Source organism: Eleutherodactylus coqui, chromosome 10 (genome assembly GCF_035609145.1).
Source record: "Eleutherodactylus coqui strain aEleCoq1 chromosome 10, aEleCoq1.hap1, whole genome shotgun sequence".
Taxonomy (NCBI): domain Eukaryota; kingdom Metazoa; phylum Chordata; class Amphibia; order Anura; family Eleutherodactylidae; genus Eleutherodactylus; species Eleutherodactylus coqui.
This window is the reverse complement of record NC_089846.1, coordinates 126,383,650-126,408,128: the sequence shown is the minus strand read 5'-3', so window position 1 is coordinate 126,408,128 and position 24,479 is coordinate 126,383,650. Positions and strand designations below refer to the sequence as shown.

Below are 24,479 nucleotides of genomic sequence, written 5' to 3'. Positions count from 1 at the left end.
ACATGAGCAGAAAATCACAAGTGGTTTTCCGCTCGTGAACATTGGGCTGCACTTTCCATAGTTATCCTAAGGAAAGTGTGTCATGAGTGCTCCGCGTGCGATTTATCGCCCTGGACAGTCAGCCTAAGAAAACACGGTAGTATATAGGTTTTTCAATCCCACAAAAAAAGCAGTGAAACGTAAACAAACCAAAACATAGTAAAATGTAGCTATTTGATGTTTTACTCCACTGCAAAACATGGATCCATGACACGCTACATTTTCTAACACATCTTTCTCATTTTTGTGCCACTCTCAACACTTTTGAAGAAACGGGATAATTACGTTCTGGTTGTTCAGGCTCCTGCACTTTTGCGCGGTTTTGAACGATAATCGTCCCGTGTAAAAGCATGCTGAAACCGAACGACTGGACGAGAATCATCCGGTCGTCCAGTTTTAAGCAGTTTAAAATCCTGAACGACGATCGTTCGGTGTAAACAGCAGCCGTTCAGTACTGAACAGCTGCTGCTTACAGAGAATGAAGAAGAGCAGGGGAGGTCGGGGAGAGAACTCACCTCCAGCCTTCCTGACGGCCGCACTGTGAGCGATCCAGCGATACTCGCCCCTGTGTGACAGCGTGGGAGCGAGTACACACGGTGACAAGTATCGGACATCGTCTGCCCGACACTCGACCCCGTGTAAATGGGCCTTAGCACTATGGAGATGTCTGATGGAGCACTGTCCTGCATAATGTAATATACAAAACAGTTTCCGACATCAGAGAGCTGTCCTGCATAGTGTTCTGAATATATGCTATACCCATTGTATGCAGTTAGGATGTCTCTGTATGGCTAGATAGATATTAATAGCTTATTATATAAATGTATGTTATAATGTGTGCAATACTGATAATTCACATTTAAATTTCAAAACCAATTACTAATAAAATCATCATGACGGGTCATTTTTGTGCGTTTCTGTTGAGTAATTCCAAGGAATCCACAACGCACTTTCCCACCCGGAATAAATAAGAGCTGGGGAGCGTGCAGGTAGCAGGGACGTTGGATAGGAAAGGGTTAAATAAATATGGTAGTATACAAAAGTGGAAAAGGATAAGTGGAGAAGAGTTAGATTAGAGGATATGAAGTGCCTACCTACAGAGATGTATTTTTAGGGCATGTTTAAATTGTGGTCAACCTGATTGTCTGGGGTATTGCATTCCAGGGAACTGGAGCAGTTTAGAAAACGTCTTGGAGATGAGTGTGGCGTTCAGACTATGGCAGAATTTAAGGCCCATTTACACGCAAAAAAAATATTTCAAACGATTGAAAGTTTTAGCAATCATTTTGCATAAAGTGTTAATGGACACTAATGTCCATTAACACTTTATCCTCTTCATTTGCATGTAAAAGGGTCTCCGGTAGCTGTTTACAGAGGTCAGTATTTGGGCTGGGCTCTGCACACATCTGCATTGTTCTCGGTGGGGCTGTCGGCAGAATACAAGGTATTCTCTTGGCTCCCGCTACGAACACAGCATGCGGTTTGTTGAGAAATACTTTCTCTCTCTGCGGCTGAACGATGGATTTTAAGCTAACCTTAAAATCATCGTTCAGACGAAAAGTGCAAGATGTGAGCGTTTACACGCAACGATTATCGCACATCTACGTTGTTTTTAAGGAATTTTGAGTGATAATCATTGCGGGTAAATGGGCCTTTAGTCTGGGGTCATTAGCAGAAAGGGTGTGAGACAGATGAGAGAGGGGATATAGGGAGGTGTAGCACTGTGGAGAGCTTTATGGATGAGAGTGATAAGTTTAAATTGTGTTCTAAAGTGGGTGAGAATAAGCGAATTCTGGAGATGTTTTTAAGGTGAAGCTGATATGAGTGAGCAGGTGACTGGATATAGGGAGTGAAGGAACGATCAAATATAACCCCAACCCAGCGGTCAGGCTGAGTTATAGTAATACCACACACTGGGACAGAAACGTCAAACTTTGGTAGGTTTGGTGAGTTTAGTCTTTGAAAGATTCAGTTTCAGATAGAGAGAGGACTTGATGTTAGAGAAAGCAGATAGACAATCACAGGAAGAGCCGTATAATTGGGCGTCAAAAGCATAGAGATGGTACTGAAAACCAAATCTGCTGATCGTTTCTTCAATAGGGGCTGTGGAGATGCAAAAAGGAGAGGACCCAGAACTGTAACAGAGGAGCCCAAACAGCAAGAGGAAGAAGAGAAGGAAAGCCAGCAAGTAAAACTATGGTCAGAGACGTAGGAGAAAAATCAAATCTACAGCAGCTATTATACTATGCCAGTTGACTGAGCAAATTATAAGGAATCGGTTGGGCCATGACCTCCAAGCTCTGCAACTTTTTGAAACCTGCGCTTGTACAAGATTCCACTTTGTGTAATAATATTGCCTTATTTTTTGAGATTCTTGTGTAAGTTTCAAAGATTATTACTGTTACGGTATCCTACCCGATGATACGCCAGCCCGAGTTGCCCTAGAATGTACCCGCAACCCCTGTCCCTGCCTACTTGCCTCCACTCCTGGCTAAGCCCAGGCGGGCAAATGTGCAGCGGTCCCTACTCTTGCTAGGACCGAGGAGGGATGCTGGCATACCAAGATGGAACAGGGTAGGATACTGACAGGAAGAGCAGATGAACAAACCAACAGAAAATAACACAGACCGAGGTGGATGGGATAACCTGGCAGATATAGCAAACAAGCTGACAACAGGAGACTGACAGAGGCAGGAAGCAAACACACTTACAGAAACCAATAACTGGCAGTAATATACCTCACTGCCAGCCTTATAAACAGAAGCCTCCACCCAGGGGCGGAGAGCGGGAGGCCACGCCTCCTAGCAGAATCAAATAAACAGGAGCCCGTGCACGGAGCTGCATTCACAGGTGCGCACGGTGCCGCCCGGACCAACGGGCGTGCGCACCGTGCCGCCCGGACCAATGAGCGCGCGCACCGTGCAGACCAACCACCCGCGCCTCCGGCAGCCGGACAGGCCAGGGAGATGCGCCACGACAGCGGGACCAAGCGCCCAGCCACCACGGGAGGACCCGCAGCCACAGCATGGTAACAATTACAGTTTCACCCATTTGCCCATCACATGACCAGTACAAATATTCCTCTCCTAAGAGTTAACAGAGCCGCTTCCTACTGACTGCAATACCATGAGCTATATTAAAAAACTGAAAAATGTGCAATATTAATGAAACAAAGTTTTGCTTACTAAGAGCCTGAAATACCTCCTGAAAGGCTTGTATAGAATAGACTTTTATCACCTATCTATAGTCTGATCCCGAGAATGAGGGTCCCATCTTCCCCCTCCTTCTCACTGTATGCTTGCTGCACTCCTGCAGTGAGAAGACACAATGGAGGACTGGTCGCACATGCTCTATTGATGGGACTACTACAAACACTAACTTCAATGTTATATGAACTCAGTTGGCATGTGACTATATACTCTGAAGCATACATGGAGAGAACATAAAACTTGCATGCAGATACTGCGTTATTTTGAGTCGAGGACCCTAGTTAGGCAAGGGGGAGGTACAAACCGCTAAAGGCTTTTTAATACTCGTATTTCCAGGGACCCCTATAAAATGATTGTTGCCATTCTATAGTATACAGAGATACAGAAGTTGGTACCTCACATTATCACCACTGCATATCATCCTCCGGGAAACCAAAAATAGTTACATTCATTTTTTCCCTTTGGTGACTCTAAGCTGATTATATCACGTAACAAAGACGGAGAACATTTCGCTGTGCCACTTTAATTAAGCTCTGCTGTGAATAGCTCCAATTAATTCAATACGACACAGAAAGTGTGATATATTTATCTAGTTCAATAATCACTTAAGTAGGTTTTTCTTCAATTTTGGAGATAGTTCAAAGACAGTAAATGAGTTCAGGAGAGATCGGGAACGAAAGATATTAAGAAGTGGCTTCCTTCAAGGCTTTCTTAAAGAGGACATGTTATTTTTGCCGATTTCCTGCCCTTCTATACTTAATGCATTTTTACTGAAATTCTGCAATGGTCGATTTACTTTATTTGTACTACAGAATGTCACATGATTTAGCCTGCAGCCTAACTTATTCATCAGGTGAGAAGAAGTTGCCTTTACCAAAGTGGCATGCAAAGATTTGGTGCCTTTCGCTGACTGTAGCTACAAGGGAGCACTATTGATGGGGGCAGAACGGTGGCTCCAGTGGTCCTCGATTCAAATCCTACCAAGGGCAACATCTGCATGGAGTTTGTATGTTCTCCTGATTGGTTTCCACCAACACAGAGTATTTATTGATACAATTTTGGGATACATATGACTTTTTGATCACTTTTTATTTGGTTTTTCTTGGAGACGCGGTTTATGAAAAAAGTTGCAATCTTGCATTATATTTAATTTTTTTCTCTTGGTATCATTCTGCGGGATGGCAATGGAGAGATTATAATGAATTGGACTTTTGCAGATATGAAAATTAGAGTTGAGCGAATGTACTCTGGCGAGCTTGATGCTCGTTCGAGCATTAGCGTACTCTATAGTGCTCGTTACTCGAACGAACATCAAATTGCGTTCGACCCCGCCCCAGCTTTTGGCTCCTCCCCCGCTGCACGTGATTTGAAAATGTTTAGTCTGGCGGGAAGGGAGAGAGAGGGAGAGAGAGAGGGGAGAGAGAGGGAGGGAGGAGAGAAAGAGGAGGAGAGGGAGAGAGAGGGAGGGAGGGAGAGAGAGAGAGAGAGGGAGAGAGAGAGAGGGAGAGAGAGAGAGAGAGGAGAGAGAGAGGGAGGGAGAGAGGGAGGGAGAGAGAGGAGGGAGAGGAGGGAGGAGAGAGGGAGGGAGAGAGAGGGAGAGGGGGAGAGAGAGAGAGGGAGAGAGAGAGAGGGAGGGAGAGAGAGGGAGGAGAGAGAGGGAGGGAGAGAGAGGAGGAGAGAGAGGGAGAGGGGAGAGAGAGAGAGGGAGGGAGAGAGAGGAGAGAGAGGGAGAGAGAGGGAGAGAGAGGGGAGAGAGAGAGAGGGAGAGAGAGAGAGGGAGGAGAGAGAGGGAGGGAGAGAGAGGGAGAGAGAGGGAGAGAGAGGGAGAGAGGGGAGAGAGAGGGAGAGAGAGAGAGAGGGAGGGAGGGAGGGAGAGAGAGGGAGAGAGAGGGAGAGGGAGAGAGAGGGAGAGAGAGGGAGAGGGAGAGAAAGGGAGAGAGAGAGAGGGAGGAGAGAGAGGGAGGGAGAGAGAGGGAGGGAGAGAGAGAGGGAGAGAGAGGGAGAGGGAGAGGAGAGAGAGAGAGAGAGAGAGAGAGGGGGGAGAGAGGGAGAGAGAGAGGGAGAGAGGGGGAGAGGGAAGGGGAGAGGGAGAGAGGGAGGGAGGGAGGGAGGGAGAGAGGAGGGAGGGAGGGAGAAACATGAACCAAGGAAAAAAACAAAAAAAAAAGCTCGGGACCTGTGTCCCACATATAAAAATGCTGGAGTCTCCCATTGTAGCCAATGGGGTTCTTACTCCAGTAGGGCTTTCGAACTTTACGAAAAGCTGGACTCGAATAACGCGGACCCGAGCATTTGGGTGCTCGCTCATCTCTAATGAAAATGTATTTATTTTTGATGTGATGACTGGAAGTTTTTTTTAACTTGTAATATTTTTTAAATTTACTAAGAATAAAAAAAACCAACTTTATTAATTATTCCCTGAGAAATTTGCGCGCTTTTCTGGCCAATAGAAAGACAGGGAAGGCATTACAACTTCCTCCTGTGACATTCCAGCCCTATACTACCCCCCTGCAGTGAGTGGCTGGGGAGATCAGGTGACCCCCGAGTATTAAAATCTGCCCCTCCCGCGGCTCGCCACAGATGCATGCTGACAGAGATCAGGGAAAGTGCTGTCTTGCTGTAGCTGCTATAGGGAGAGTGTTAGGTGTTATATTCATCTTCAAGAACCCCAATTGTCCTTCTTAGGGCCACATCTGACTGTGTGCAGTACTGTTGAGGCTGCTTTTAGCAGTGTTGCACATTTTTTTTTTTGTATATCGGGCGTGCAGACCATAGCGTCCTCAGTCTGCAGTCATTTTACAGAGTATAGGGCCAGTACTGGTGAGGCAGGGAAAGAGGTATACTGGCTATATAGGCAGTGGGCTTTTTCAAAAAAATTGGGGAAAAATACTATATTTGGGCTGCCTGTGACCGTCTTCAGTTTCCTGCGTGTCTGCTGGGGGTAGTAGTCGCTAATTAATACCCAGCTAAGCGTTACAGCAGGCTTGGGTATAATTGTTTCCTGGCTCTGCTGTGTGCTCCGTTACATGATCGCCGTCATCCCGCCACAGGGAAACAGTATACATATATCCGCTGCATACGGTGTCTGTCTGCTTTTTCACCTCACCATTTTAAAAAATTGTAGCAAAATACTTAAGGCCTACCACTGCCCTTTGGCCACTTGACTGCTTCTGCGCTGTGAATTACAGAAGCCGAGTCATTCGCACCTAGGTCTCACGACAGGCTTGCGCATAATTGTTTCCTAGCTCTGCTGTGCGCTCCGTAAGCGAAGTCAGCCTCCAACCACAGGCCAATAAGCGGCACATTTAATTACAGCGTTCTGTTTCTGCTCTACTCGTAATACACCATGCTGAGGGGTAGGGGTAGGCCTAGAGGACGTAGACGCGGGCGAGGACGCGGAGGCCCAAGTCAGGGTGTGGGCACAGGCCGAGCTCCTGGTCCAGGTGTATCGCAGCCGACTGCTGCGGGATTAGGAGAGGCGCAAGTTTCTGGTGTCCCCAGATTCATCTCACAATTAAGGGGTCCACGCGGTAGACCTTTATTAGAAACTGAGCAGTGTGAGCAGGTCCTGTCGTGGATGGCAGAAAGTGCATCCAGCAATCTATTGACTACCCAGTCTTCTACGCCGTCCACTGCTGCAACTCTGAATCCTCTGGCTGCTGCTCCTCCTTCCTCCTTCCTCCCAGCCTCCTCACTCCATTAAAATGACACATTCTGAGGAGCAGGCAGACTCCCAGGAACTGTTCTTGGGCCCCTGCCCAGAATGGGCAGCAATGGTTCCTCTCCCACCGGAGGAGTTTGTCGTGACCGATGCCCAACCTTTGGAAAGTTCCCGGGGTCCGGGGGATGAGGCTGGAGACTTCCGACAACTGTCTCAAGAGCTTTCAGTGGGTGAGGAGGACGATGACGATGAGACACAGTTGTCTATCAGTGAGGTAGTAGTAAGGGCAGTAAGTCCGAGGGAGGAGCGCACAGAGGATTCTGAGGAAGAGCAGCTGGACGATGAGGTGACTGACCCCACCTGGTTTGCTAAGCCTACTGAGGACAGGTCTTCAGAGGGGGAGGCAAGTGCAGCAGCAGGGCAGGTTGGAAGAGGCAGTGTGGTGACCAGGGGTAGAGGCAGGGCCAGACCGAATAATCCACCACCTGCAGAGGCCGAGGTGCTCAAAGGTCTGGCAGTTTTTCACTGAGAGTGCAGACGGCCGACGAACTGTGGTGTGCAAGGTTTGTCGCGCCAAGATCAGCCGGGGAGCCACCACCACCAGCATGCGCAGGCATTTGATGGCCAAGCACCCCACAAGGTGGGACGAAGGCCGTTCACCGCCTCCGGTTTGCACCACTGCCTCTCCCCCTGTGCCCCAACCTGCCACTGAGATCCAACCCCCCTCTCAGGACACAGGCACGACCGTCTCCCGACCTGCACCCACACCCTCACCTCCGCTGTCCTCGGCCCCGTCCAGCAATGTCTCTCAGCGCAGCGTCCAGCCGTCGCAAGCACAACTGTTTGAGCGCAAGCGTAAGTACGCCGCCACGCACCCGCACGCTCAAGCGTTAAACGTGCACATAGCCAAATTGATCAGCCTGGAGATGCTGCCGTATAGGCTTGTGGAAACGGAGGCTTTCAAAAACATGATGGCGGCGGCCCCGCGCTACTCGGTTCCCAGTCGCCACTACTTTTCCCGATGTACCGTCCCAGCACTGCACAACCACGTCTCCCGCAACATTGTACGCGCCCTCACCAACGCAGTTACTGCCAAGGTCCACTTAACAAAGGACACGTGGACAAGCACAGGCGGGCAGGGCCACTATATTTCCCTGACGGCACATTGGATGAATTTAGTGGAGGCTGGGACCGAGTCAGAGCCTGGGACCGCTCACGTCCTACCCACCCCCAGAATTGCGGGCCCCAGCTCGGTGCTGGTATCTGCGGCTGTGTATGCTTCCTCCACTAAACCACTCTCCTCCTCCTACGCAACCTCTGTCTCGCAATCAAGATGTGTCAGCAGCGGCACGTCGCCAGCAGTCGGTGTCATGCGGCGTGACAGCACAGCGGTGGGCAAGCGTCAGCAGGCCGTGCTGAAACTACTCAGCTTAGGAGACAAGAGGCACACGGCCCACGAACTGCTGCAAGGTCTGACAGAGCTGATCGCATGACCGTCCTCCGTGACGCCTCTGCTCCCTACAACTACTGGGTGTCGAAGCTGGACACGTGGCCTGAACTTGCGCTGTATGCCCTGGAGGTGCTTGCTTGTCCTGCGGCTAGTGTCTTGTCAGAGAGGGTGTTTAGTGTGGCTGGGGGAATCATCACGGATAAGCGTACCCGCCTGTCAACTGACAGTGCCGACAGGCTAACACTCATCAAGATGAACAAAGCCTGGATTTCCCCAGACTTCTCTTCTCCACCAGCGGACAGCAGCGGTACCTAAACAATACGTAGGCTGCACCCGCGGATGGAAGCATCGTTCTCTATCACCATAAAAAACGGGGACCTTTTAGCTCCATCAATCTGTGTATTATATTCATCCTCCTCCTCCTGCTCCTCCTCCTGAAACCTCACGTAATCACGCCGAACGGGCAATTTTTCTTAGGCCCACAAGGCTCAGTCATATAACTTTTGTAAACAATGTTTATACGTTTCAATTCTCATTAAAGCGTTGAAACTTGCACCTGAACCAATTTTTATTTTAACTGGGCTGCCTCCAGGCCTAGTTACAAATTAAGCCACAGTAACCAAAGCGATTAATGGGTTTCACCTACCCTCTTGGTTGGGCATGGGCAATTTTTCTGAGGTACATTAGTACTGTTGGTACACCAATTTTTTTGGGCCCTCGCCTACAGTGTAATCCTAGTAATTTTTATGGGCTTCGCCTGCAGTCATGGTACAGCAAGGTGTGTGGGGTTGGCCTACACTTTTGCTACATAAATGTAACTGGGGTCTTGTCTATACTGCAACTACTGAAATGTGAAAGAGACTGTTATCTCCCTAAACTGCTGCAACGGGAATGTTACTGTGGCCTGTCTTGACTGCTACTACTACTGAAATGGAACTAAGACTGTGCTCCCCCTATACATTTATGTACCGCCGAGGGGTTCCAGGGAGCCACCCATGCTGTGGGTCCACAGGGACTTCACATTAGGGATTTGTACCTGCCAGTGTCTATGTATTAAAAACCCCGGTCTGACTGGGGCATGCAGTGTGGGCCGAAGTCCACCTGCATTTAATCTGACGTTAGCTCTGCTGAGCAGGGCACTGCAATGGGATTTGTTTATGTACCGCCGGTGGGTTCCAGGGAGCCACCCATGCTTTGGGTCCACATGGACTTCACATTAGGGAGTTGTACCTGCCTGTGTCAACTTATAAAAAAACCCAGTCTGACTGGGGCATGCAGTGTGGGCCGAAGCCCACCTGCATTTAATCTGACGTTACCTCAGCTGTGCTGGGCACTGCAATGGGATTTGTTTATGTACCGCCGGTGGGTTCCTGGGACCCACCTATGATGTCGGTCCACACGGAGTTGTACCTGCCTGTGACTATTTATAAAAAACCCCGGTCTGACTGGGGCATGCAGTGTGGGCTGAAGCCCACCTGTATTTAATCTGACGTTAGCTCTACTATCCGGGGCACTGCATTGGGACAAACTACAGGAGCAATACAGCGCTAATGAGACGTGCACAGCTATGCTAGCATTGGAGTCCGCTGTAGGCCCGCGATTGCTGAGGGTTTGTGCAGAGGCCTATGTCCTGGGTGCAGTGAAAGTCCGCTTCCTGCCTAGGATTGTTGAAGCTGTGGGCCGAGGCCTATGTCGTGGGCGCGGTGCAAGTCTGCCATGTTTGGCTGGTCAGATCAATTTTTGGTTCATGTCTTGGGTTTCCTAGGACCCACCTATGCTGTTGGTGCAAACTTAGCTCCCATCGCGGTGTTTGACCTGTCTGGCACAAAGACACTGACTGACTTGGGTAGGGGGCAGAGCGCAGACGGCTTTCCACTTGCAGTGTCGATTGAGCTATGCGACACCTTGACAGAATGAATAGTGTGTGGCACATGGGTTCCCCATTGCTATGCCCACGTGTGCAGCTGCTGATGGAGGTGGCACAGGATTGGATTTCTCATTGCTTCTGTACAGCATTATGGGCTATCGCCCCACCCCTTTTAAAGAGGGTCGCTGCCTGGCTCTGCCAACCCTCTGCAGTGTGTGCCTCCGGTTCCTCCTCATGGCAGACGCATTTATAAATAGACATGAGGGTGGTGTGGCTATGAGGCCAGCGTGTGGCATGAGGGCAGCTGAAGACTGCGCAGGGATACTTTGGTGTGCGCTGTGGACACTGGGTCGTGCGGGGGGGTTGGGCAGCATGTAACCCAGGAGAAGTGGCAGCGGAGTGTCATGCAGGCAGTGATTGTGCTTTGTTGGAGGTAGTGTGGTGCTTAGCTAAGGTATGCCTTGCTAATGAGGGTTTTTCAGAAGTAAAAATTGTTGGGGGGGGGGCACTCTTGCCGCTATTGTGGCTTAATAGTGGGACCTGGGAACTTAAGATGCAGCCCAACATGTAGCCCCTCGCCTGCCCTATCCGTTTCTGTGTCGTTCCCATCACTTTCTTGAATTTCCCAGATTTTCACAAATGAAAACCTTAGCGAGCATCGGCGATATACAAAAATGCTCGAGTCGCCCATTGACTTCAATGGGGTTCGTTACTCGAAACGAACCCTCGAGCATTGCGGAAAGTTCGACTCGAGTAACGAGCACCAGAGCATTTTGTTGCTCGCTCATCTCTATTATTAATCTTTTTACTTTTTAGTCTTCATTTCATCCATACAGGAAGGGCTAAATAGGCAGAAATACATGGTAGCCCAGGAGGCCTTCAGAATGTTCTAAGATGTCATGACATCTGAATGGCCACCCAGGATCTTGTTGAGCCGTTGAGGTGACAAACCCCTCTCTATTGGGCCTTTTAAATGCTGGTGTCAGATCAGCTATATATAGAGCTGGCTTAGGTCCCAATCCTGCTCCATACAATGACATCCAACATCGGCCATACAGGTACAGCGGATTAAAAGGGTACAGATCATGTACTTTAGTTTCATTAAAGGGTATTTTCGCCCAAAGCTATTGATGACTTATCCTCAAGATAGGTGATCAATAGCAGATCGGTGGGGACTCTGATCAGCTTGTGTCCAACCGGAAGTCTCAAAACAGCATTTGTTCTACAATGACCTAGTATGGTACTGCAGCTCGTTCCCATTCGCCATTGGAAGGATAGGTCATTAACAGCTTTGGACCAGAAAACCCCTTTAATGCAGAAAATAAATGATATGCTTATGATTTTTAGAATTTTTTCATATTGGAGGCACGTACTCTCTTTTTATGCAATAGAGCTGTCAACCCTCCACCGCCTAGTGATCATGAGATGACTCTGCTGATTTGTTCCAGTCTGCGCAGCAAATTCAAAATATGAACCATAAAAAATAAGAAATGTCTGTTTCGGTGTGTAGTGGGAAAACTGCAACATTTTGGGATTTCTTTCCCATGGATTTTGTCTCTCTTTTTAAGAGTTGTCCTTCAACCATCTTGATTCCTTTGTACGGCGATCATTACATTTGATTTAAGTTGTGTATAAAATAGATACGCTTTGAAGGCTGAATTGATTATAATTGTTACTATTTGAAAAATCTACGTTCGAGCCCTTTTACACGCAACGATTAGCATTCAAAAATATAGTTGCATTGTGTGAATTTGGACGATAATTGTTCAGTTGAGTAAGCCCAACGATCGGACGATGAACAAGGATTTGTTCGCTTATTGTTCGTCGTTCATTTTATGCAGATGTAAAAATCCTTGTTTAGTTGTTCACTTGTTGCTACGTGTAAAAAGCGATTGTTCAGTTATTCCCATTCACTGGTACAGCCCCCCGCATGATGACAAATGTAAGATTATCTGCATGTGTAAACTGACTGCATTTGAAAGCAAAGGACTTATTTGAACAATTTCTATCTCCATGTAAAGGACCCTGGGTTTGATGACCGTGGTGATAACATGGAAATTGTCAACATTTCCTTTTTTTGCGTCGTTTCAAAATATTCTGGGCTTTGACTTGATATTTGAACAATCAGACTAATATCAGTCTAAATTGGTGAGCATAAAATGCCAACTGGCCTCATCTTCCAGAAAACATATTTGTAAAGCCTACAGTATTTTTCGAACAATCCCCATTATGTCCACTGGCCATAGAGTTGTGTGACCTGAAGAGGGCAAATCTGTCATTATCGAAGCCAGCTTCACGGATGACCTGAACTTCTCAGCCTTGGTGCCTGACCCTATGAAAAGGCAGTTACATAGCACACAGTTCCATTCTCTAGTTTATTCAGCAGTTGATGTTCCTGCTAGGTTCATACTGCACTTGGCATATAGCGCCAATAGGCTCTTTTTTTAAAGTATACCACAGAGGGTTTTTTTTGCAAACGCTACTATACATGGAAGTATGAGGCTACATTTTCCTACGCAGTTAAAAAAAAATTAAAAAAAATATATATGCTGAGTATACTCGCGAGTATACTCACTAAGGCACATTACTCGAGCGAGTAGTGCCTTAGCTGAGTATCTACCTGCTCGTCTCTAAAGATTCGGGGGCCGGCGGGGAGCGACGGGGGAGAGCGGGGAGAAACGGAGGGGAGATCTCTCTCTCCCCCGCAACTCACCTGTCACCCGCGCCGGCCCCCGAATCTTTAGAGATGAGCGGGGAGATACTCAGCTAAGGCACTACTCGCTCGAGTAATGTGCCTTAGCGAGTATACTCGCTCATCTCTAATGCTGACATATTCCTCCCAGTGAGTTCCTAAAGGCCTCCTTCAGATCTATAGTGCCATCTACAAACGTATGTCAAACATAGGGGTAAGAACCTGATTAGACAACTGTGTAGTGATGTTATTTGGACACCATGATTATAATGGGGGCTTCAAGAGAGGGTTCTATGCCGGGCACCATCCAATCTAGGACTGGCCTCGTCTACATGACTAGCTTGAATCATTTTTCCCCCCTTCAGAAACCAGTTCAATCTTTAGAAAGCACGTCCGTGTAAACAGATAACAAAGACCAAAGATTGAGATATTAGCATTTGGTCTGAAATCTGTTGCCCATAAACAGGCAATAAATCTGATAAAACTGATTATTGGACCTCATTTGTTAGTTATTTCATCTAAGAGATCTACTGTATCGATTAGCCATGTTGGACTTTTCCATCGATAACCTGACATATAAATACAGCACTAGAGATGAGCGAGCACCAAAATGCTCGGGAGCTCGTTATTTGAGCTGAGCTTTTTGTAATGCTCGAGAGCTCTGTTCGAGTAACGAACAACATTGAAGTCAATGGGAGATCCGAGCATTTTTCAATGGACCCGCTGGGTGTCGAGTCTCTCTCACTCTCTTGAAATTTGATCGAGCATCAGAGCACCGCCTGGTGCTCGCTCTAGTAACGAGTAGTTCCGAGTATGCTACTGCTCGACCGAGTCATAAAGCAGTTTGACATTAGTACAAAATATTTTTGCCCATTTTCAGTAATATTATAGATTTTTCTGGCCAACACGGCACCACCCAATTTCCGGCTGAATTGGATAAGACCGGAGTCATTTATCAAGTGGCGAATTTTATGTAGCGTTTATGGCAACCTTTTAGTATTTTGACGTGCTGTCATTCTTTCAATCTTCTACTACACAGCAGTATATAGGACCATAGCTCATTGGCTACACATAACTAATGAGAGATGGCTTCCACTAGCTGCCAGGACCAAAGACAGGGTGGTGTTATTGAGGAACGTCAGTGCGGAAACCTATGAAAGAAACGGCAAAAACATCCCATATTCTAAGAACTGTCTGGCGGATGTATGTGCTGAGAGGACAAAGCAAAAAAAGGCGAGAAGAAACAATTGATTTTAATTTTAGGGGGGGGGGTAAAAAAGACAAAAGCAGCAAAATATGAAATTTGTATTTTTTTATTGCAATAAGCATCTCAATATAAAATAGCTTGCAAGATTAAACTCAAGCATTACAAAATTGTAGATTTACATCCAGTGGTTGCAGCATATATTATAAAAACAGGCAATTATTAATGACATCTCATTAGCCTTTCTAAACTAAAATATTAATGGTCATCTACTTTGGACATTTGCACGTTGTATCATCCATGCAGTAAAACTGGTGAAATATAAAATCTGTGAGATTTAGGCTGACATGCAGGGAAGTAGCCTTCAACACCCCCCCCCCCCCCCCTCGCATATAAAAAGGATTCAGAAACTGGAAGTAGTACAAAGAAGCAAAAACCGCTCATTGTGGAACGGTAAGCATTTGAATATTAAGATGTCCTGATAAATAAGGTCAGAATGTACCTTGATACATTAGTGGTCCTCAGAAAGGTCACACTGTTGGAGTTGATGCAGAATATTCCAATAAACATTTGTATCAGTCATCCTAATCGTGTTTGGGGGCTTTACAGGCTTCTGAAATAAGCTAATATAAATCTATATATTTATTGGCATGGCCGTATTTTCCAGTGCAGTTTTTATAAAAACGTACTATCAGCCATTTGTTCCGTTTTTGCCTCCATTGTTCTCGATTGGGCAAATAAGGGTCATTATTTGCCCAGTAGAAAATAAAATATATGGAGGCAAATATAGGTCAAATAGTGATGACATACAGGTGTAATATCATCTGTAACATGTCCGTAATACAGATCCGTATTACGAATGTGCTGCCATATGCTCATCTGAAACGGGCCTTATACCGCAAGACTAATGCCCATCAGCTGTGTTCCGGGGTACTGCAGCATTACGCCATTACCTAAACAGAGCTGTGCTGCAATTCTCTGCATAGCGGCACTCCGCCAAAGGGGGCACAGCATTAAAAGAGCACCACGGCCCCTTCAATTTCATGATTGGTGGGGATCCTTCCAGCTGGACCTCACCGCTTATAAATTGATTCCATAGCCTAGCGATATATTTGGCCAGAATCACACAATGTGTATCGGGAATACAAAGTAGGGCATAAAAAAAATTGTTTTCCCAGGAAAGAAACTATTGGACCCAAAAGTTTGAACACTAAGTGGTGATTACCTTTCTATAAAAGAGACATTCACCATGCAGGGCCCTCTATAGAAGCAAGGTCCACCAAAGTGTAAGAGTCTCTACTTGCTCACTTAATTGATATTGATTTAACTTCAAGGACTATGTTCCAGCACCCTGTATATCTAGAGTCCATCATATTTGTGTGTCTACAGACTCTTAGTCGCCTAGTCATATTGGTTCATGCAGCAGGGTCAATACTTCCATATGTGTTCCATAAGTGATCCCACCTTGGCTGCTTGGTGTTGGCTCTTCTGGTATTTGCATCTAGTACCACTCAAAGAAAAGTTGTCCAAATTTCCCCAGTAGAACGTGCAAGTTGTGTCTTACGAAGCTATTACTGCTCGGTAATAGCAAAGTTTGTTCTGCAGCCCGTCACTTAATTTCAGTTGCGGAATACATAGCCAAGGTAGTCACAAGGTGGGTTGTGGAGCTCTTTAGGTAGGCAGCCCTGAAGTGATAGAACTATTTTGGAATGAAGCTATCCTTTCTGCCCCACTTGTTGTATTGAGTGTTTATCTCTGGCTGCAGAGACGGATACGGGAAGAGATCGGTTAAGGCGGCTACTAATTTGCTGCTTGCATGTACATTTCTGTTAGGGGCGTAAGCCATGCAGGACCATGGAAGAAGTGTGTTGCATTATTTGGGCTCTGATTGGTACAATTGTTTGAGTCATGTTGTATCCGGCACATTCGTACAAGGTAAGTATTTTATAGATTCTGCTACTGGATTTTAGAAGTACGGCTAATTGGCTGACAGCCAACACTGATTCATGGGTGCTGCGATGGGGAATAACAGCAAGGTGGCAACACTCTCCGGGTATTATGTGACCCTAATGTAGAGACAGTCAGCTGTCGGCAATGCTGTATGAAACAATTCAGGAGGGTCATTTGTACTAAGTGGCTGGAGAACATGAGATCTTTATAAACTAGGAATGGTAGAATTAGTTACATGTTATATATTTGCTGCAGCACATGCTTCCATGTTTGAAGGACACAAATGGCAGCCCACTCCTCGAAACTGAATGGCCCCTTTATTAGGGATATCTGCCCCCTCATGACTGGAGCTTCCCTATGACTCCAGCATAAAACCAAGCGAGCAAGTTTTGCTTGGATCAGTTTCAATGCAAATCCGCATTAGAATGTGTCTGAGCGACTTCGAATCGGTGCTGGACTAGCCAGGGCCAGTCTTCCAAAGACTGCCAACCTTGTGGAGATTTCTCATGCAACGGTGTGAAGAGTATATTAAGAATGGCATGCTCAAGAAAAAACATGCAATGACAGGGAATCCTGTGGGTGTAAATAACTTGTCGATGAAAGGGGTCAGAGAAAAATGTCAAGAATTAATCTGATGAACAGGCTTCAACTAAGGTGTCTGAACGTACAACTCGTCACTCCTTAGCACGGATGGGCTATAACATCAGACAACCAGTTCGAATGTCATTATTGTCTCAGGTGGGCGACAGGCAAGTGTATTCTGGCCATATTTATGTGTCCGTAATACGAAAGAGTATCCCGGCCTGGCCATGGCTCCCCTTACCCAAACTTTGAGCATCATAGGAATCTATGATATTCCGAGCTTGGTTCAGGAGACCTGCGGTCAGGCCGGGACACTAGTCTATATTACAAACACCTAAATGTAGCTGGAATGCGTTCGTCTAACACCAGCCAAAGAGAAAACAGAAAGGCATGGGTGAAAGAATGCAGAAATTGGATCCTTGAGTACTGGAAAAAAAACGTCTAGTCAGAGGACCACAGATTTCTGTTGCACTATGCTGATGGGAAGGTTGAAATTTGGTGCAAGCAGCATAAATAGATGAACCCTTCCTGTCAGCTGTTCAGAGCATGTCATTACCTCCATCAAATTTGTCGCAACTACTAAAAGCTATCCTGTCCACATGGGCCAATACTGCTACAGAACGATTTCAAAACCTAGTGGAATCTACGCCATGAAGAACTGCTGCGGTTTTGAAGACCAAAAGAGGTCCAATGCGCTACTAGATGAGTGCCTTTAATAAAGTGGTCAGTCACTGTATGTCATAAGGGGAAATTTACTAAACTTGGTATTTCCCTCACCAGGCTTAGTACAATTTGCCCAGGGCACGGTGCGCTGAATACATGAAGAAGAGGCACACGACTCTTCATGTCTTCAGCACATCCCTGGCAGCTCCATGCACCTAGACAGAAATGTACACCGGGTCCAACCTGGCATACATTTCTGGTATAATTTACGCCGGTTTGTGGTATGAATTATATAGAAGTATGTTAATCCGGGGCGGCTACGTTTTTTCTTGACAAGCCCCATACACTTTTTGAAAAAGTGGCACCGAAAGGAGACAAGTTGTACATTTTTGTGCAAATACATGTTTATAGACCTTCATAAATGGTCCAATGCTGTTGCAGAACTATCTCAAAATCTAATGGAATTATATGCCACGAAGAACTACTGTGTTCTGAAGGCCAAAGGAGGTCCAGTGTGCTACTAGATGAGGGTCTTCAATAAAGTGGTCATTCAGTGTATATAGCAACATGGTGCCATAGGGCCAAGTTGAATGATCATTAGCTATAAGAAATAAGACATCTAGATATCAAATTGATCAGACTGATAGAATGTTGATTTCGCTTTTATTATAACAAAGGACTGATCTTCCAGATTTGGTAAAGAACATACTTGGCTGCATGTACACCAGATGTTATACTCCAGTGTTCTTTTGGTCAAACACACAGATTTAAACAGACACAAAATATAGCACAAATATCATATACATGCATTTCAATAGGAAATACTTTAGTCTTTAATGAAGACATCTTACCTGGTTATCACATCTGACCAAAGGTAAAAAGCATATCATCGATATTCATATACCCATGCAATATGATCTGGTCAGAGAATAATCTCAATTAGTGGAAAGTCTACATGCTTTTGTCATGAAGTCTGTATAACAGTTGTAGGACTCTGGATATGAAAATAAAGGGAATCAACATTTGGATTAAATACTTGGCTTTAATAAGAGTCATTCACGGAGAACAGTTGCAAATACTTCCGATGCTTCTTGTATAAAGAACAGAAACATACATTCAACACACAACTACATGCAAACATAGACACACAGTCATCGAATCTCCAAGGATTGGAAATTATTTACAAATGTCAGATGAAACCTCTTGTGGTTATTTCCATGGATAACAGCAAACACAAGCAGCACTGACAAAAGACAGTATGAGTAATAAAATAGGATTCTGGGGGGGTTAAATGTTCGTTTACACCAGAAAGTCTGAATGATTCCATTTGTACTCCTTACCAGCCTTTTTGACCTATTCATTGGTAATCGACTTATGTCTCACCTGACTGCTATACGTAGGTCATTGGTGAAAGAAATCATAGCAATAGAGTAAACCCTTGGAAAATGTACAACATAGAAATATTAGGAGACCAATACCAGTAAAGTAATTAACAACTTTGATTCTGTGGAGCATCATTTCAGTAGAAAGCTCCTAAGTGGTCATGGACTTTGAAGACTCAAGAAAAGTCAAGACAACTTTTAAAGTTTATCTACTATTTTATAAAGCTTTTGACATGTTTGATATTCCGCTCAGTGGAGGTCAAGGTGCCGAGATACTAAGAAATCATCAAAAGAAAGGAGAAGAAACACCAAATCCCGGCAACCCTTCAGTGCTGGGCTCTCATCGAGGTAGTGGATGAGCTCATAGAAAGTATACGAGTCTGTACACCACACAACAGATCCCAGCTCGAGAGGTGTAATGCTCAGGTAAGTTTCTGCCCCTTCATTTCAGCAACTGGTTTAGGTTTCGGCACTTACACCTCCAGGGATCAAAACTTAGAACCTGTCACTGACATGTCAAAAGGCTTATGGAATAATAGGTACCTTTTTTAAAAAGTCTTCTCAACTTTTGTTCAGGGTGCAAAGCCAAAGATCAGAAGACCAGGCACCCAAACAAAGCAGATATTCTGGGCACAGTACTGTTGCTTCGGTTGGAGTAAAAGCTCCAAGGGAAGTGAATTATGTGACCCTTCTTGGTCCCAGTGGACATGGGCATAAGTGCTTACTACATTCCAGTGGACAATTTGACACTTTGGGAGGTTGATAAGTTAAGAAAATGTCACTCTTTCTGAGAGATTTGCAGTGTCTTAAATGTAAGCTTACTGTGGTGACAAGAGTCCTTCAAGTACAAGGTACAATTCCGGAAGACCCACATAGGACTAAGTCTTGATAAAGACCCTGTTGGTCGAAACTATGCCTTCAAATTTGTAATGTAATATATGCAATACAGTGCCTTGCTATTCTTCTTCAGGCGTTATCTAGGTTGTCCATTGTCAACCTTAATCTAAAGGCCCATTTACATGCAACGATTATCCCTTAAAGACATTATATTCTCTCTGCAGCCCATGCCAGAACAAATGAGCAGATTGCACAACTCAGACCACCTGCTGAGTTCTGCAAGCAGCTCTTGGAGGCTTATTTGCATACAAATGAAGCTGATAAAGTGCTAATGGGCATTAGTGCCCATTAGTACTTTATGCAAAATGATCGACAAAAACTGTTAATCTTTCAATCGTTTGAAAGATTGCCTTTGCATGTAATTGAGCCTTAAACATGTCCTTTCTAGAAGAGATGCCAACAACATTACCTACATACACTCTGATAGTATTTTCATTGAAGAAGGACACTTTCTATAAAAGACTAAAACATTTTCTTGCCATCTGGATTTAAAGCGAACGTGTAATCAAGTGTGAGCCCCATAATTATGAACAGCTTGCCATGATCCTTGCTGTGTCACCGTTGAACTCCATAATGTAGTTTATGGGGTTTAAACGAGATGACAGCTTCCCTTTAACTACATTATTTCTCTCTTCTTGTCTTTACTGCAATGCCCTTGCATTAGTCCTTGAAAGTGGACCATAGTCAGCCTAGTCATCACAAAGCTTTCGGTTACAAGACTACTGGGTGTGTCCAAATAAATCTAAATGTTCCAGTCCATGAAGACTCTAAACTATGCAACCAAGTATGCAAGCTAATTAAACTTGGACTGTCATTTAGTGAGTGCATCATTTTTTGATTTAATAACCTATAATAAAAGGCGAAGAGGTCACAAGGTGTTTCTTAGTAATAGTATAATAAATAAACCGTGCCAGAATGCTAGCAATTCAAAACCAATAGAACGTGGTCATAAACTTAGCATCAAAGTTTAGCTCTAAGCCTTTGGAGTATAAGTACTGGACCAAAATGGACATTTAAGAGTATGTCTCCGGGTTGGGGATAGGGAAATGCAGAATTGTTAACGTTTGCACTACATGCAGATTCCAAGGACTTATGAAGACATTTATAGACAGTTTTAGCTAAAGGGAAGCAGTTCCTGGCAGAGATCAGCACAATGATCTGCCTATATTAATCTAGTGGGCAAGGGTCATCCACTAAATTGTTAAGCCTCAATTGAAACCACTTGAAATAGGAACCGTCCTAAATGGACTATTATTCCTTAAAAGGTTACTCCATGACACCAAGTGATGGGATGTCACTAGGAATTGCTATCACTTTGTGAATGGTGGGGGTCCTGGCACATATATATTTATCAGCCACAATCACATGAGTAGCCCCAATTACCGCGTTAACCTCTGAATCTTTCTACTCATGTGCGGAAGGGTGTACAGAAGTGTAGAAGCCATTGAGGTCCTGACATCATCTAGGAGGACGCCTCCAGCAGCCATACGTAAAGAATAAGGCTTCGGTTGTAGCCTGTCCACATGGGTTCAGGCTCTTAGTAGTCATCTCTTACACTACAGACACAGGTTATATGACCGTTTCATTGACGGCGTCTGCGCACGCCTATATCACTAATATTCCCTAGTATTTTTCTTGTAATCCATCTAAACCGAGACGAACAAATTCCAAAAACATAATGGAGGACTAATACTGTACTGTTACAAGAAATTCGCAGTCACTTAAAGGGACTATCACCAGGTTCAAGCTGCCCAAACCACATGCAGCGGGAATGGACAGGCCGGTGTGGCCCGGCTCTCTGACTCAAAGCTCCATTTCCACCGCAACTTCAAAGTATGTTGTCCCGGGTTCACGTTGTCCATGGTTCGGGGCAGCATGAATCCCTTTAACCCTTTCCAATCCAATTTGTATCCTGGTTTTCCTAGGGGGGGCTTACTCTTTTTCTGCCATTATACAACAGCTCTATCTGCTGGCTAAAGCCAGTACTGCATGAGGTGACACAGCAGAGCAGCTGGCAATATACAGTAAGAGAACCCCGATGGACGGTTTCCAACACCGAAGCTGTACAGCCTTAAATCATAATGTCCTCAGAGGTCAGACAGTGAATTGGAACGAATTAAATCCTGACAATACGTGATATACATTAATTTATAGGTATGTCCACTTTGCCCAACAAGTAGTTTGTCTCCTTTCTACTATATTCACTTTACATAATGGCCCATATACATCAAACATCTCAACATAATGATGGCACTGACTTGGGAAATTCTTATATATAAAAGGGAAACAAAGATGTGCGCAAATGTAAAATCTTCATTTAATATGAAAAAAACCCCAAAAACCAAACAAAATATTCCTGCATGTATATTACACGTCGTATTAAAATCTGGAATGGTTTGGATGGGTAAAATATTACATCAAACTAAGTGTAAAAAGATCTACAGCTCCTCTGTAAGCACAATTATTGTGCACCTACAGCGAAGACTTGCGGTATAATATAGGACTGCGTTTAGTGAAATAAATACTACTGTTTAGTACTGCTCTACTCGGATGTCCTGTATAAAAATATACCTTTTTTTTTTTTAATAAATAGTTTACATTTTTTTCTTTAAAACAGTCGGTAACAAACCACATCTCATAACTCTGGTATAAACTGCAGCAAACCTAAGTGCATTGCGAAGAAACTTATCAGACCGCTGCTTTTGGTTACTGTGAGGACGCAAGAAAAATAAATGGAAGTTGGGAACGGATGTGTTAAAAAAAAAAAAAAAGTAAAACATTATGGGAGAAATAAGACATCAATCTCAAAATTAAAAAATTCTGGTAGAAAAATACAACAAGTATTTCTGTTTGAGTTTATTTACGCCCGTAGACATCGCTACACCGGGGTGACGGGCAATGCCGGCTTCAGTCCATTCTGGATAAAACTGCATTGCTGAACGTCCCCTTTAAAGTGTTAGGGGGTAGTTTACTTCTGTCCATGTGGCTAAATATAAACTACCTGCTTGACCCGGATGAGTCCTCTGCAGGTACATCCATTCTTGCATGTAGACGTAACATATTTCCACGTCGTTGGTTTCCCCTATGTAAGCCTAGATGGATGCACTTGTATAGGATGCATCATTGTGGGCATTGGTGCAGCCGAAAACCACCGGTAATGCTGTATCAGTTAGTATACCAGCTAGGGTTATGGCTAGAGATGAGCGAGCATACTCGCTAAGGACAATTACTCGATCGAGCATTATCCTTAGCGAGTATCTCCCAGCTCAGAAGAAGAGGTTCGGCTGCCGGCGCGGGTGACAGGTGGAGTTGCGGCAGTGAGCAGGGGAGAGAGAGATCTCCCCTCCGTTCTTCCCCACTCTCCCCCGCCCGCCACCCGAATCTTTTCTTCCGAGCGGGCAGGTACTCGCTAAGGGCAATGCTCGATCGAGTAATTGCCCTTAGCGAGTATGCTTGCTCATCTCTAGTTATGGCCAAAGAGCATAAAATTCTTCCATGTGTAACAACAAAATGTGACAATATTACACAAAACAAACTCTATGGAGAAAAAAAACATAAAAAAAGACAAACTGATAAGTATTTCTGTGCAATAATATGCGGTTATCTGATTGTTATAAATGTTCACTTGAATATAAAAATGCAGAATGCATCTCTTCGATGCCAAGAGCTGTGCAAGGTTTTGCACAAACGCGACATTAATGTCTACAGCACATGCACCAAAAGATTTAGGCAAGAAACCCATCCAGACGCCATGTCTGAACAACCACAAGTCTTTGCAGCAAGGGGGGGGTGTAGAAGCATCAGAAGTCGGGAATCCTCTCATAACTTCTCGTGGACTTTTTTTTGTGTTCTTGGCTGAAGAGAATTCAGGTTTTCATCTTATGTGTAACATTAAGATCGCGGAAGAGAAGCGCTTCCTAGTCATTAGTGGTATGGTTGGCCTTGCACAGTGGATTCTGTATATCATTGATATACATCGAAAGAAGACAGCAAAGGATTCAGTTTGTACTCCTCAAATTTGATTCGAGAGAGGCACCCGTTCTCCACATTTTTGTAGGATATCAGCATAGGCAGCTGGAACTGTAAATTCTGTAAAAACACAAGTCATTATTAGTATTTCTAGAAAGGTGCGAGTGATATCGTTCTCATTTCCATATAAAAAGTATGACGGGTTTGCAGATTGTGATTGTCCTACATGCGGTACACTAGTAGTCTTGAATTTATGATTTACGATGATTTAGATATTAGAAAAACCTTTCTGACAGTGAGGGTGATCAATGAGTGGAACAGGTTGCCATGGGAGGTGGGGAGTTCTCCTTCAATGGAAGTGTTCAAACAAAGGCTGGACAAATATCTGTCTGGGATGACTTATATCCCATATACACTGACAGATGATCGTTCAACAGTCACAGTTTTGAGCAATCATCTTTACATACTCTATAGTAGCTAAGTAGCTGTTATAGAGCTATGCAGGCACAGCAGGACACCGCCAATATCTCCCTCCGAACAATGCAGCTGTTTTGCATAAGCAAATAGCTGTAGTGTTCTTCGCGCTTACTGCCCCTGCCCCTTTGTGAAATAACAGTGGGACACAGGCAGAGAGAATCTTATCAGCGCAGCCGGCTGTGATAACAGCCTGCTCCGCTGATAACAGCTGATCGCTCAATTAAAGAAAAGTGAAGTGAGTGATCAACGACTTGTGCACGAAAACTGCATGATGTCAGTGCATTTAGACAGAACGAGAATCGCTCAAAAGATTCTTTTGAGCGATTCTTGTTGTGTCTAAGTCAGCCTTTAATGAATCCTGCATTGAGTGGGGGTTGGACCCGATGACCCTGGAGGTCCCTTCTAACTCTACCATTCTAGGATTCTCCAGCAGTTGT

The 24,479-nt window shown here is 44.9% G+C and overlaps 1 protein-coding gene and 1 long non-coding RNA gene across 4 annotated transcripts in view; both read right to left on the bottom strand.

Annotated features, from left to right (window-relative positions):
- Positions 1-14,740: 14,740 nt before the first annotated feature.
- Positions 14,741-24,479, bottom strand: part of LOC136580895 (uncharacterized) — a 261,801-nt gene continuing 252,062 nt past the window's right edge. Inside the window, exon 2 of the long non-coding RNA XR_010787025.1 lies at positions 14,741-21,487. This is a non-coding gene — a long non-coding RNA (uncharacterized lncRNA). The remainder of the gene's footprint in view (positions 21,488-24,479) is intronic.
- ATP11C (ATPase phospholipid transporting 11C) overlaps positions 17,964-24,479 on the bottom strand; it is a 157,756-nt gene continuing 151,240 nt past the window's right edge. The window contains exon 29 of one of the 3 annotated variants that reach the window (XM_066581796.1): positions 17,964-23,685. In XM_066581796.1, the coding sequence (XP_066437893.1) occupies positions 23,560-23,685 (126 nt within the window). In that variant the 3' untranslated portion in view covers positions 17,964-23,559. The remainder of the gene's footprint in view (positions 23,686-24,479) is intronic. The other 2 variants (XM_066581797.1, XM_066581798.1) reach the window with 2 other exon arrangements.